This window comes from Lemur catta, chromosome 5 (assembly GCF_020740605.2).
Source record: "Lemur catta isolate mLemCat1 chromosome 5, mLemCat1.pri, whole genome shotgun sequence".
Classification (NCBI taxonomy): Eukaryota; Metazoa; Chordata; class Mammalia; order Primates; family Lemuridae; genus Lemur; species Lemur catta.
The window spans coordinates 79,669,990-79,685,315 of NC_059132.1; the positions used below are offsets into that span (position 1 = coordinate 79,669,990).

At 36.6% G+C, this 15,326-nt stretch overlaps 2 protein-coding genes across 3 annotated transcripts in view; one reads left to right on the top strand and one right to left on the bottom strand.

Annotated features, from left to right (window-relative positions):
* On the bottom strand, window positions 1-2,792 carry C5H4orf46 (chromosome 5 C4orf46 homolog). The gene is made up of 2 exons (XM_045552183.1): window positions 2,244-2,792; window positions 1-688 (listed from the first exon to the last, which is right to left on the bottom strand). The coding sequence occupies exons 1-2, from the start codon at window positions 2,427-2,429 to the stop codon at window positions 533-535; spliced, it is 342 nt and encodes a 113-aa protein (XP_045408139.1). The 5' UTR covers window positions 2,430-2,792; the 3' UTR covers window positions 1-532.
* ETFDH (electron transfer flavoprotein dehydrogenase) overlaps window positions 2,743-15,326 on the top strand; it is a 30,541-nt gene continuing 17,957 nt past the window's right edge. The window contains exons 1-5 of one of the 2 annotated variants that reach the window (XM_045552180.1): window positions 2,743-3,119; window positions 10,166-10,303; window positions 11,909-12,138; window positions 13,391-13,472; window positions 13,902-14,020. In XM_045552180.1, coding sequence (XP_045408136.1) covers window positions 3,086-3,119; window positions 10,166-10,303; window positions 11,909-12,138; window positions 13,391-13,472; window positions 13,902-14,020 — 603 coding nt within the window. In that variant the 5' untranslated portion in view covers window positions 2,743-3,085. The remainder of the gene's footprint in view (window positions 3,120-10,165; window positions 10,304-11,908; window positions 12,139-13,390; window positions 13,473-13,901; window positions 14,021-15,326) is intronic. The other variant, XM_045552181.1, reaches the window with a different exon arrangement.

Below are 15,326 nucleotides of genomic sequence, written 5' to 3' on the forward strand. Positions count from 1 at the left end.
ATTATGTTTGTCAACTCCTTTATTCAACAAACATTTAGTGAGTGTTGTGTGACACTTTTTTAGGTGCTGGAGTTATAGAAGTAAATAAAAAACAATCACTGTCTCCAGAAAACATAGCCTAATGCCAATCTATGATTGGTGACCTTACAGTTACCTTCCTTGGGTCCATAAGATAAAGCTCAACTTCAAATTCTGCCATTCTTAGCATCTTGTTGCAAAACAAATAATGGCCTACTTAGTTTGCTACTAGTAGCACTGTGGCACTATTAATATAAACCATTTACTGATGAAATTAACTTTCATAAAGGATTCTATGAAAGTTTAGAGAGAAGACAGTATTTAAGGATAAACAAGTACTGGCCAGCATCAAAAACATCAGTATTCTATTTTCACAAAAGTCAAGAAAAATTTCATTCTGAGTATACAAAACTGCTGAAAAGAGATCATCCTATACATGCGGTAATGTGCAAATATCACATATGAGGAAGTATGAGTTATTACAGTCATTATTTAAACAACTAAGCATGTCAAATCAGTTGTCAGGTTTCAAAGAATCATAGCCTTCTTTCAAGAGGTCCCGCCATGTTTTAAGGAAACGTGCATTTTCCATACATTTGAAGGCAAGCTCTTCCACTTGAGCTGATACTGCAGATGTGGCTTCAAGAAGTTTAGTTAATGAAAATGCTGCCTGAAATTAAAGAAAATAAAATGTCACACAAGTTTATTTTTAAAATTCTCATCTCATTTTATAAATAGTCTATAAATAGCTTAAAGCCTTGAATCTAATGCCCAAGTTATTTTTTTTTAAAGTAACACATTTTCAAATTAAAACACTGGCTCTTTCAAGGAATCTAAGAAATTCTTTGATATTAAGTAGGAAATATGTCTGCTAGAAAAATATCCATTATGTATGAGACATAACCAGTCAGTATTTTTGTTTTTTTGAAAATATACTGGAATCTCACTGAGCTCAACAAGATGACTTGGACCCCTTGACACTACATACCAGAATCTGAAGGACTTTATCATAACCAACTTTTACTGATATGTGGGTAACATGGGCATAGTTCCACTATTTTTACCTGACAACACTTTAGACAATGAAAATGTATAGCTCAAAGAACAGGTATTCTGAGTTCTATCAAATAATATCAACAAAATCACACACAAATGCAGAAAATATCCAGCTCTTGGTAGAAAATTCACTTTTGTAGTCACGTTTTCTTCACCTATGATGTACAATAACATTGTTCCTAGGTAACACACCAGCACTTCATTTCTACGTATTTACTTGTAACAAGTCCTGTTCTGCAAAAATAAAAGCTGGATCAGCACCTTTAGTCGTCTTTTTAAAAAAAACCAAACAAATACTTGTCGAGCAATGAGATAATCGACTTCATTCCCCGGTTTTCAATCTGCAAAGAAAGGTCTATTCCACAAAGCTCTCCCGAGAAAGGTTGCACCCTACATGCCTCATTCCACTTGACCCACTCAAGAATCCATAAATACAGAAACTGTGACTGTCCCCCCGCACTCCCACCCCGCCCCCCGCCTCCAGTGGTGTGTGAGTTAGGGGTAGGGAGGTGGGGTGCTAGTTTCCAGGAATTCGAGATTTAACAGAAACCATCCAGAGTAATTATGCATTCTAGCAATCACAGGGAGGAGTTCTGCACCAAACCGTTAACGAGGCCAATCAACATGACTAAGTCCTCCAAGCTGGCTCCAGCGCGAAGCAAGCCTGAGGCAGACAACAGCAAATAGCATTATCAGCTGGCTCTGGGCAGGTGGCCAACTAGAACAGCAGGCTCTAAGTCCCACGTAAAGAAATCGCAGCCTGCTCCTAAGCACCAACAGGCAGCGAGGCAAACTCATGCAGTTAAAACCGTTCTCCGATAGGAAAGGAGGGGGCAGAGAGCGGCGCAAAACTGTGTGGTTTCGGGTTACTGGGGATGATTGAAACCAGAAGGCAAGACCTCAAAAAAAAAAAAAAAACCAGTGCGTAGTGGAGGAATAACCCCTTAATGCCTCAGTACTAAATCTATACGCAGAATCCTCGGGTGGGTGGCACTTTAGCGGCTGGCATCCTTCCCCATCCAGCCCACGTCCTCAGGAGGCCGGAGAAGGGTCAGTCGCGGGGCCGGCTGAGCGGACTCCCCGCCCCTCCGGGCCCTGCAGCTGTCTGTCTTCCGAGAAGCGCCGAGCCGGGACGCGGCCCGGGACCTGTCGGGCGACAAGACACTCACGTCACCGATCTGCAGCTCCACTTCTTCCAGCGGGTCCACCGTCCGGCCGCTGCTCCTGCTCGGAATTCGCCAGCCCAAACTCACTGGGACGCCCGGCGAAGATGCTGAAGAAGTGTCTGAAGATGAAGGAGAAGACGGAGGCGGCCGGGGCGGCGAGGAAACCTGCAACTCCTCAGGGTCAGCCATGGGGACCAACGGGGACGGCGGAATCCCACCAGAGCAGCCGAACCGACACCTACAGTCTTTTCAACCGCTCGCGCCCAAAGCCCAGAGGCCCCGCCTCCTGCGGCCCGAAATCCCGCCCCGTCTCCTCGTGGGTCTCAGCCCAGGACCAGAAAGACTTTTCATTTTGGGGGGGACAGCCAATCAGATGTCAGTCATTTCAGCCCTCCTGCGCAAACCTCCCGCCGGGCTCGGAGGGCGCTTGCGCACAAGACTACAACTCCCAGGATGCCATACGCGCCGCGCCGCCTTCACTGCCTTTCACTGCGCGTGCGTTGTGCTGCTGGATTCGTGGGCTCCTGCCGCTGCCCTCCAGCCTCCTCACCTCGCGTGGGCGCGCCGGGACTTGGAGTCTCTTTTCCCTCTTGTGTTTGGTACATGACCCGGAAGCCTCTGCTGGCCGTCCGCGTCATGCATGGCGCCGGCGCAGAGCGAGAAGGAGGCGGGAACGCTGAGAAGCAAGAGAGGTCGGCTAAACGGAGAGGAGAACTGCAGTGGAGGGGTTCTTGCTTCCCTGCCGGTGATGGCGCCCCCCGCGGCCTAGAGGTCCAGCGCCCGCGGCGAGCAGCAGACAGTGCTCCTTCCGTTGTGTCCAACCAAGAGTCCTGGTAACTTTGAACATGTTGGTGCCGCTAGCCAAGCTGTCCTGCCCGGGTAAGAGGCAACTTCGGGTTGGGATAAGTGGAGGAAAGTGGAGGAGTTAGGGCGAAACGGACAGGGTCACACCTGGAGACTGCAGGCACCTCTCCCCTCCCGAGTCTCATCTGCTTTCTCATGCTGAAGTAGGGCAAAGGTCTCGCTCTCTGCGCCTGTTGGTGGACCCTGGCTTCCTCCTGCTGGGGTTGCCCCAATTGGAAGAATTAGCATCTAGGCTAAAGGTCATGGGCAGAGAAAACTTGTCAACAAGCACCCTTCAACCTCCATGGACTCCTGAACTGATTCTTCCCAAATCCCTTATCCCAAAGCTCAGGTGTTACCTGTCGCCTTGATGGAAATGGAAAAAACTAGTATTTGCAGTTTTTCTCCTTCTCCTGACTTTGGTCTTTGCAGCTATCCTAGTCCAGTAGTAAAGAATTTGAAGTCTGATCTGTCACGTCATGATTAACATTCATATGCTGCCTAAATCACCAGATTATATAGAGAGCCAGGGATTTTTCTACTTTGTCTAAAATTAACACTAGGGGCTTTATCGTGTGATGGGTATTCCTTGCACCATCAGGATGACTGATGGAGTGGATGATATTTTGAAAGTTTTCCTTAAAAACAACAAAAAAAAGTTTAAGTCAAACAGAAAACTTTACTAAAGGATCTTGAATTCTGTTATAACTGGCTTAATTTTTTAAATCTTGAGTCTAAGTTTTGGTTATAGAATCTTTACGCAGTATAATACACATTGCAAATTCAAGGATGTTCTTATGTAAATGTCATGAAAGTAGCATTTTTTAAACTTGGCCCTCATTTTGTTTATATTTTCTGTTACCCATGTGTCTATTACTACACCTAATGTATAGATACGCTTTATGTTTTTTGGAACATCAAAGTAGTTAGATGCTATCTGCTCTACAGCCTAATTTAGATGCAGTCAGGCTTGGCCCCAGTGCTAACCAAATTCCACCACTGCTTCTGTTTTCTTTGGGTGTGAATTCTTTGCTTTTCATAGCTTAATATTATGTTAGGACTACTAGCAACAAAGAGGTTGGACACAAATGTGACTTTGGTATGGTGATGTTATGAGTTCAGTGGACTTTGTGCCCTCACTTCCCTACCAAGGTGCCTAAATGTTCAAATCTCTAAAGTGAGATATCAGATTTGTTTTCAGAAAAGGGGTAAAGGTTGTGACTTTTTTTTTTATTCCCTGTAGGAAATCAGACTACACAGTTACAAATATTCTCAAGAAAATCAGTAGCCATACAAGCAATACATAACAAGAATTACAGTTTGTCATATTCCAATCATCAGTCTTCAGAAGTAAATGATAACTTCTATACACTGAACTACAATGCATTGGAAAAATAAATATTCTTTTAAATATTGATAGTAGTATATTTGAACTCTGGAACTGAGTTCTCCTATAGTATATTAACTTAGTTTATGTACATTTTTTTAAAAATTTAGGATAGGTAAATAGTAATCTAAGGCCTAAAAAGTATTCCTAATACTACAGTTTTTAATATGTGTTTGCAAGTAGAGAAAATTAGTTTCTTTGCTACTTTTTTAGAGATTATCAAAAACAGATTTTTAGTGTTTGAAAGAGTTCAGCCACTCCAAATCTCTTCCTCTCCTGCGTCCATCATAATCTTTAATGATTGGATGGTGCCAGGTTTTTACTTTAAAAAAAAACATTTTATTGGAAAGAATAAAGCATCAAATAATATTAATTGTGCAACTGAGTGCTAAAGAATAAGAATAATTAACCTATGCCAGGCTGATTTTATTAAAACATCATCTCTCCATTTAATCAGAAAGAAAGAAAATTTGATTTTACCACAGTGAGCTTCTGTGCCTTCAGAGATAATTTCAAATCAAGTGATAGTCTCAGAGCTTTACAGAATATTTGAAAGAATTGAGTCCAAATTTGGCTAAGGATCATCTGAATTGCTATTTACCTGCTGTAAATGGAAATTGTAGCTACCCCACATATCTCATAAAGTTATGAAGAATAGGATATGCTGTTAAAATAGACAATTCTTAACTGTTCAATATGTTCATGAAAATGTAAATTGTGTTATGTAGTCCAAATCCATGTGAAATTCTTTGTTGATTTTTACTATTTGTTGCTGTCCATTTTTGGAAATTTGTTCATTTGCAGACAGATGCTTCATAATAAACAATTTAAAAGTTAGAAAAAGGCCTGATTATTATTGCTCTATACCAGAAGTTAAACCAGAGACAGGTTGCTAAGTGACAGTTGAAATTTTAACTAGGAAGGTTAACAAATACGTATTGATGATTTGCTTTGTGTAAAACATATAGTAGATCCTTAATTATAATGCCTACAAGACAAAGATTGACCATAAACTTTAGAGCTGAGGGGGTAAGAAGAGTTAAATAACTTGCTGAAGGTTTCATTGCTATTAATAAATTCAAACACAAAGTAAACAGACTTTAAAGCCTGTGCACCTAACCACGCCTTTCCATATTGCCTTTTTTTGGTTTTGTTTTAAATTAATAAGCTTTTTTTGGAGTAGTTTTAGGTTTAAAGAAAAATTCAGCAGAAAGTACATAGTTTGCATATATTAATAGCTTCCCACCCCCTGCCCTTTCCCTATTATTAACATCTTACATCTTATGTTTGTTACAGTTGATGAGGCAATATTGATACATTATTATTAACTAAAGTACTTAATAGTTTATGTTAGGGTTCACTCTTTGTGTTGTACATTCTATAGGTTTTGACAAATGTATAATTACTTGTATCCACCATTAATTGCAGATCATACAGAATAGTTTTATTGCTTTAAAAATCCCCTGTGCTCCATCTATTCATTCCTTCCTCCCTTCCTCCAAATCTCTAGCAACCACTAATCTTTTCACTGGCTCTTCTGCCTTTTCCAGAATGCCATGTAGCTAACTTAGCTGTATGCATTGAAGTTTCCTACATGTCTTTTTGTGGCTTGATAGTGCATTTCTTTTTAGCACTGAATAGTATTCTATTGTATGGATGCACCACAGTTTATCCATTCACCTATTATAGGACATCTGAGTTGTTTCCAAGTATTGATGATTATGCATAAAGTTGCTATAAACATTCATGTGTTGTTTTTTTTGTGGACATACATTTTTAACTCATTTGGGTAAATACCAAGGAATGCAATTGCTGGGTCATATAAGAATATGTTTAGTTTTGTGAGAAACTGTCAAACTGCCAGAGTGCTTATAAATGGCTGCACCATTTTGTTTTCTCTCTAGCAATAAGAGTTTCTGTTGCTCCACATCCACAACCAGCATTTGATGTTCTGAGTTTTTGGCGTTGTTGCTATTCTAATAGGTGTGTAGTGTAACTTCTTTTAATTTGGAGTTCCCTAATGACATAAGATAGTGGGCTTTTTTTCATAGGCATATTTTCTATCTGTATATCTTTGGTGAGGTGTCTGTTCATATCTTTTGACCATGTTCTTGATTGCTTGTTTTCATATTATTGAGTTTTAAGAGTTTTTAGTATATTTTGGAGACTAGTCCTTTATCAGATACGTCTTTTACAAATATTTTCTCCTAGTTTGGCTTGTCTTTTCATTCTCTCATGTTGGCCTTTTAATTCCTCTGATTTAGAACTCTGCCTTGCCTTTTCACAGACGATACTCTGAAAAGCATTAATCTTTTATAGTTCCTTGTGTCAATCTTAAATGAGTACCCTAATGAAGGAGAGTATGAAGAGGACTATCTAATATTTACTCAACAAATATTTGTACCTACCATATAAGCTAACACTAGGATTTAGCATACAACAGGGAAAAAGATACGTTAGGAGCATGCTTTCTGCTGGGGAATACAAACAGCTAAATGAGACATTTATATTAATACCTTTTTTTGGTCATATAAATGTTTTAGATTTTTAGTCAAATGATTTTATGATTTCTTAGATTTTTATGATATTAATACTTAGAAAAAACCTTTCAAAATCCTAGATTCCCGTGTTTTCCATGTAATATTTTTGTAAATATTCTTTTTTTAAATAAAAGCTTTATTGAGATATGTCACATACCGTACAATTTATGCTCTTTAAAATGTACGATTCAATGGTTTTTAAGTATATTCACAGGGTTGTGTTACCATCACTACAATCTGTTTTAGAACATTTTTATCACCCCAAAAAGAAACCCCATGCACATTAACAGTCACTCCCAGCCTTAGGCAAAAACTAATCTCCTTTCTGTCTCTATAGATTAGTCTATTCTGGATATTTCATATACATGGAATCATATAATATGTCATCTTTTTGTGATTGGCTTCTTTCACACAACATATTGTTTTCAAGGTTCATTCATGTTATAGCATGTATCAGTACTTAATTTCTTTTTATTGCTGAATGGTATGCCATTCTATGGATATATCATTTTTTGTTTATCCATTCATTGATGGACATTTAAGTTGTTTCCACTTTTTCGCTGCTATGAATACTGCAGCTGTGAACGTTCTTTCTTATACAAGATTTTATGTGGAAATATGTTTTTATCTATCTTAGGGATAGACCTAGGAATGGGTAATGTGAAAACTCTATGTTTAACCTTTTGAGGAACTGCCAGACTGTTTTCCAGAGAGACTGCATCATTTTGCATTGCCACTAGCAGCATATAAGGATTCCAATTTTTCCACATCCTCATCAACACTGATAGTCATCCTAGTGGATGTAAAGTAATATCTCATTGTGGTTTTGATTTGCATGTGCCTGATGAATAATGATGTTAAGCATCTTTTTATGTGCTTATTGGCCATTTGTATGTCTTCTTTGCAGAAATGTCCATTGAGATCCTTTGCTTGCTTTTTATTGGGTTATTTGTCTTTTTATTGTTAGATATAAGAGTTCATGATATATTCTAGATCCAAGTTCATTATCAGATAAATGATTTTCAAATATATTCTCCCATACTATGGGCTATCTTCACTTTCTTCATGGTATCCTTTGAAGCACAAAAAGTGTAACTATAATTTTGATGTAGTGCAGTTCAACCATTTTTTCTATTCTTGAATATGCTTTTGATTGTCATATCAAAGAAACCATTACTTGACTCAAAGTCAGAAAGATTTATATCCATGTTTTTTTCTAACAGTTTTATAGTTTTAGCTCTTATATTTAAGTCTTTCATCCTTTTTGAGTTAAATTTGTGTCACCATAATTTTTTTTTAACTTTTTATCTTGAAATGATTTTAGACTTACAGATGAGTTGCCAAGGTAGTACATGGCATTCCGATATACCCTTTGCCAAGCTTAATGTCTTACATAACCATAGTATAATTATCAAAACTAAGAAATTAACATTGATGAAATATTGTTAATTAAACTACAGACATTATTCATGTTTTCTTTTTCTGTTCCTGCATCCAATGCACAGCACCACATTGCTTTTGGTTGTCATATCTCCTTAGTCTCCTTCAATGTGACAGTTCATCGTTTCTTGTCTCTCATGACCTTTATACTTTTGATGTGTACTAGTCAGGCATTTTGTGGACTGTGCCTCAATCTGAATTTGTCTAATGATTTCTCATGATTAGACTGAGGTTAAAGATTTGGGGAAGTCGGGATAAAGATTTGACTCATGTCTGTATTCCTATAAAAAATTTTTAATTAAAAAAAGAATTGGGGGATCTGTACCACAGAGGTGAAGAACTATTCTCATCACATCATATCAGGGGGTCAATATGTCTTACTGTGGTAATGTTAAATTTAATCACTTAGTTAAAGTGGTGTCTGCTTTATTACTGTGAAGTTAATATTTTTTTTCTTTCCATACTCTACTTGTCAAAAGCTAGTCAGTAAGTCCAGCCCACTCTCAAAGAGAGGAGGATCAAAGAATTTGTGGCTATCTCACCATAATCTTTTATATTTTGACTTGCTCTGTTTACACCTTTGATCAAATGGAATCCATTTTGACAAAAGGAGCAAGGTATACTTTTTTCCAAATGGCTTTTCTAGCTATCTCTGCACCATTTAATGAGTACCCATCTCTTCTTCCTGATTTGAAATGGCATCTTTATCATATACCAAATCCCTATGTGCATTCTATTTCTGAAATCTTTATTCTGTTCCTTTTATTATTCTATCCCTCCTCCTATAACAGATTTCTAATTATTATAGCTTCAAATATAAGTTTTTATATCTGTCAGGACTGGTTTTATGGGGGGAATTCTCTGTTCTTTTTTGTATGATAGGAAGGATTATCAAGGAGAACAGAGACAGAGAGGGGAGTCAGAAATTGAAGATGCAGGAGGAAGGCAGGATCAGATGTCCCTAAGAAGATGAGAAATATAAGTCTCATCATCCAGGTAGAAGAATTAACCTTGGTGGAAAGAAAAGATATCTCTTCTGTTATAAGCTGAAGGAATGAACACAGTATGGGCACAAACACAGATTACGTTGGAGGTTGTTACCAAGAAATTGAGAGAGTTCACATCTAATTACTTCTATCTTTATGAGGTTTGATATGAGTGTATCTGTGCTGGGTAAGAGAAAGAGGAGGTAGAGTTGAAGGTTTGAGGACAACAGAGAAGGTTTAGTGAACATTTCTACAGATGAATCTTTGCACACCTCTATTTATTTCCATAAAATACTATTTGCTGACTCAAAAATATATACATTTTTAAGGATCTCAGAAGATACGACTGTATGAGTAAATCAACTTACTTAAAAAAGAAGCTTACCATAAAACCCAGTTTGCCCTTAAACATAGTCATTAATACTCTCCCCCATTTCCCTCAGTAGTGTCCAGTGTGGATGACTAGTCATATGATCATCTTATTATAGGTTAAGCTTTACATGAGCTAAAATTGAATAAGTTTGTTTATTAGATAGTTTTAAAATATTTAAGATTTGAAAACATTGCTTTATGAGGAAAAGCTAACTGAATTGTTCATCTAGGAAACAGTACAGTCTGTTTCAGTTTATATCCCTCATTGAGTATAATCATTCCAATGTATGTTTTTTCAGTCTACTGCTAGGGAAAACTAAATGAAAAAAAAAGATAATGCTCATAATTTTTCTGCAGCTTATCAGTGCTTTCATGCCTTAAAAATTAAGAAAAATTATCTACCTCTATGTGCTACAAGATGGTCTTCAACTTCTGTACCTCGAATTACTACTCACTATACTATTTATCCCCGGGATAAGGACAAACGATGGGAAGGTAAGTAATTTGTGTAAAACTTTTGAGAGACTTTTCTAGATACTTTGTATCATTTTGTGGAGGAGAATATTATATTATTGATGGTAGTTTAAAAGCATTAAATAATATTTTATGGCTTTACAAATATATGTTGCTACATTCATGTACCACATACATTTCAGTCAGTGACAGACAGCATATATGACAGTGGTCCCATACATTGTAATGGAGCTGAAAAATTCCTATCGCCTAGTGACATCTTCCAGAACATAATTTTCAGAGTGTCATAGTGCTGTGCATTACTCACATGTTTGTGGTGATGCTGGTGTAAACAAACATGCTGCACTGACAATTGTGTAAAAGTATAGCACATACAATTATGTACAGTACATAATACTTGATAATGAACAACTGTGTTGCTAGTTTATGTGTTTACTATATAATACTTTTTATCATTATTTTACAGTGTATTCCTTCTACTTATTAAAAAAAAAAGTTAACTGTAAAACAGCCTTAGGCAAGTCCTTCAGGAGGTATTCCAGAAGAAGGCATTGTTATTATAGATAACTGCTCCTTGTAGACCTTCCAATGAGACAAAATGTGGAGGTCGAAGACAGTGATTATTGATGCTCCTGACCTTGTTTAGGCCTGGGCTAATGTGTGTGTTTGTGTCTAAGTTTTTAACAAAAATGTTTAAAAAATTAAACAAAAATTTAAATAGAAAAAGGTTATAGGATAAGGATATAAAGAAAGAAAATATTTTTTGTACAGCTATACAATTTGTGTTTTAAGCTAAGTGTTATTACAAAAGATTCAAAAAGCCAAAAGTGAACCATTTATAAAGTAAAAAAGTTACATTAACCTAAGGTTAATTTATGATTGAAGAAAAAACATTTTTTTCATAAATCTAGTGTAACCTAAGTGTACTATGTTTATAAACTCTGCAGTAGTGTACAGTAATGTCCTAGGCCTTCACATTCACTCACCACTCAACTCACTGACTCACCCAGAGCAAGCTCTGTTCATGGTGCGTTCCTTATACAGGTGTACCTTTCTTTAAAAAAAAAAAAAACTTTTATACTGTATTTTTACTGTACCTTTTCTATGTTCAGATATGTTAGTTACACAAATACTTACCATTGTATTACAGCTGCCTAGAGTATTCAGTACAGTAACATGGTGTACAGGTTTGTAGCCCAGAAGCAATAGGCTATACCATACAGCCTAGGTATATGGTAGGCTGTACCATCTAGGTTTGTGTAGGTATACTCTCTGATGTCCACAAAAGGGTAAAAGCACCTAACAATGCATTTCTCAGAATGTATCCTTGTGATTGAACAAAGCGTGACTGTATTCGGGTAAGCAGATATTTGCTAATTTTATAAGTCTCAAAGCCAAAAGTTGGTTTATGGAAGCTAAAATAAAATACACACTGGAACAGAACCTAAGAGAACATCAAAGTAATATACTGTATTACTACTTAGTATAATTATTGTGCAAAGTACAGGGGGAATTTCTATAAATGCTGTAAGCATAGTGAATATTTTTAAACCAGCATGTGATTTACCATGTGATTATTGCATCATATTAGTCCTAGAATTTTTATTTAACATTTTTTTTCCCCAGGAGTGAACATGGAAAGGTTTGCAGAAGAAGCAGATGTAGTAATCGTAGGTGCAGGCCCTGCAGGGCTCTCCGCAGCTGTTCGTCTAAAGCAGTTGGCTGCTGAACATGAAAAGGACATCCGTGTGTGTCTAGTGGAGAAAGCTGCTCAAATAGGAGCTCATACACTTTCAGGGGCTTGCCTTGATCCAAGTGCTTTTAAAGAACTCTTCCCAGACTGGAAGGAAAAGGGGGTATGAGAATTTGTTTTTTATATGAAGTCTAATCTTTATTGTTATCTCTATTTCCAAATTACTTGAAATAGGAAACCCTTTTCATGTAATTCTAAGGGAATAATTTTATTTTTTTAATTAAAAAGAACAAAATAAAGATTGAAGCATATCAGATAAAGATGTAATTTAAAATATTAACTCATTTTTATGTAATGTCTTCTACATGTTATATTTACGTACTGGATTTATGAGAAGACATTATCTTGAGAAGACCTTTGAATATTTCTACCAAATGAAATACAGGAGTTTTTATTTTGAGAGTATTTTTTAACTTGTTCTTCAGGTCTTTGTATCATTGTTCTTAATATAAAATAAAATTTTCTGGGACAATGCACTATCTAAAGCTGAAGAGGACAATCTGATTTTCTAAAGAGATAAATTAATATGGCCTCCCATAACCTAAGCAGAAAAGCCACAGATATGTTAAGCAGAGGACTAAGTGCTGGTTTTATTGCCCTCAAATAAAATTTGTATTTTAAAACTTGGTTAAAATTTTACACTCAGTTTTTTTTTCTGTAAGATGGGTTATATTATCCCTGTCCTACCTCCAAGGTTAGAATATTGAATGTCTGAATATACTTGATAAAATTCAAAAAGTTATATAAATATCATCTATATTCTTTCCATATACAGTAAGTTGAATTCCAAAAATTTTATCTATGCTCGTCTTTCTAAAATATCAAGCTCTATTAAACTAGAAATGCTTTAATTGTGCTTAATTAAAGTTCTCTTTTCAATATTATATCTGAAGTAGATATCACTGAATTATTATTGACATAATATCAATTGTTTTCAAAATGTTTTCAGCTTGAAGCCCTTTATTGATTTGGCACCTTTATATATGTGTATATGTCTGGCAGGTCCAGTCTATTACATACATCTTAATTGTCTTTACCCAAAGGAAAAATAAAACTTCTCTTACATTTCAACAAGCAGGAAGTTGATGTTCACATTTCAAAGATATCTCCAAGGCCCCCCAAGAAATTCCTAGGATGCAAAACTGGCAAGAGACTTATTTCGATTTTTAAAAGATTCCCATACATCTCAAAGAGACAGAGAAAGAATTTATAGTTACACGTTTTCTAAAGGAAATGCTGAAAGAAAAGTGAGGAGGGAGTTCCCTTTCCCTTTTGTCATCAGAATAAATTTGAACTTTTTTTATTTATATTTACCCTTACAAATATGAACTAAAAACTTTTTCTTTTGTTTCTAGGCTCCACTTAACACTCCTGTAACAGAAGACAGATTTGGAATTTTAACAGAGAAATATAGGATTCCTGTGCCAATTCTTCCAGGTGAGGCCTTTAAATATTAATGGAACTGTAGAATTCCATAGCTGGAAGGAACTACATTTCATCTGGTGAAATCTCCTCCTTTTACAGATGAGAAAACTGAGGCCCAGATATCTGAAGGACTTACCCAAAGATATACAGCTAGCTGGTGGGAAAGTGGGACTAGAACCCAATTGTTTTGTCTTCGAGTCTAGAAGAATTGAGATAGCCTTGTAAGCCAACCAGGAATTTTTAATTTAGTGCTTTAATGTTGTTTTTAATTTAATAAATTAGAACTCTAGACCAAAATTGTAGAAAATTAGTTGAAATTATGACCATCAAGATAACATTTACACTTATGCAGAATAGACATTGATTAGAATTTTTTAATTATTTATGTTTTTGAGATGTTTTATCAATAAAAAGATTCATAGATTAAGCATCTATGTGTAGGTCTTCCAATGAATAATCACGGCAATTACATTGTGCGCTTGGGACATTTAGTAAGCTGGATGGGAGAACAAGCAGAAGCGCTTGGTGTTGAAGTATACCCTGGTTATGCGGCTGCTGAGGTTTGTATAGTTTTGTTTTGTTTTAAGTATTTATAGGAAATCTCTTTTCCTTTTGAAAATAAATGAAGAATTTTCAGAGGTAAAGAAATAAATATTTTTAAAAAGCCATATGATTTTAGAATTGTGAGATTAAAAGGAACATTAATCCAGAGTATGTGAATTCCTTATATTGTACCCCCATCAAGGGATCGAACACTGTAAGGGATGAAAAATTGTGGACTGTTGATAATCTCTTCCTTATATTAGATAGAAATTACCTGCTATTTTATACTATACAGAACAAATCTTTGCCTTCCAAGGACAACTTTCCAATTACGATTATGCTCTGCTCTCTTCTTCCCCATCTTCACCCTGGAGATTTTTGTTACCATTATAGGGATGAATAAATAGAAAGCTTACTCACTACCCTCTGAAAGTTTGCTAAATATGAACTGGCAGTAGACAGATTAATAGGAAAAGCATGTAAATTTATTTAATATGCGTAAGCACAGGGAAATAACTTGAGAATGATTGCCCGATAACCTAAAGAGATCCAGATTCTTATATACCCTTCTTCATAAGGGAAGGGGTGAAGGGGTGTTTAGCAATCATGAGGGGTAGTACATGATTTTTAGGGGGAATGAATGGACCTTGGAGACAGAAATTAATTTGTAAATGATTCTCTTTGAAATTTGAATGAGCCCAAGAGACAAACATGATCTTGTGAAAAACTTTGTCCAGGTGTGGTTGCATTCTTCAGTCTCCTCTGCAGTTGATAATGAGATTTCAGGGAGGGGATGGAAGACAATTATATTTTGTTTGGCAGGCCCAGTCTTAAGGGTAGATAAGGAAGTATCAGAGAAAAGCCTCATCCTGTGCTTTGAGAGAGATGGTTGAGAGACAGGAGGGAGGGGAAGGTCAGAGAGAGGCTGCTGCTTTAGTTCAGCGTGTCGAAGGGTTATATTTTATGGTGTCATATTCTGAGCCTCACCAGCAGAAAGGTGCGATACCATTTCTTACCCATCATAAGGGTCACGGGGAACATTCATATAACAAAAGACAGGTTAACAAGAGAAAAGCATAACAAATTTATTTAAGAGTTTTACATGACATGGAATCCTTCAGAAATGAAGAACCCAAATGTTAGGTCTGGATCCAAGGAGACACACAAAGCCTCAGGTGTAGCAAAATGCTGTTTATTTGAGCATCTGGATGCAGAAGGGTGGAGGCTGAAAAGAATGTCCACATGAGAAAAGGGGAGAGCCTTGGGTTTTATAGAGGGTTTTTCCGGGGGGAGTGAGCAACTAGGCCAGAACAGCTGCTGTAA

What these genes read in the sequence shown, in the direction of transcription:
- C5H4orf46 (XM_045552183.1), bottom strand. Translation starts at nt 2,429, where the DNA reads ATGGCTGACCCTGAGGAGTTGCAGGTTTCCTCGCCGCCCCGGCCGCCT. An exon ending in TGGAGCTGCAGATCGGTGAC is followed by an intron (nt 689 to 2,243) that starts GTGAGTGTCTTG and finishes CTTTAATTTCAG; the next exon opens with GCAGCATTTTCATTAACTAA.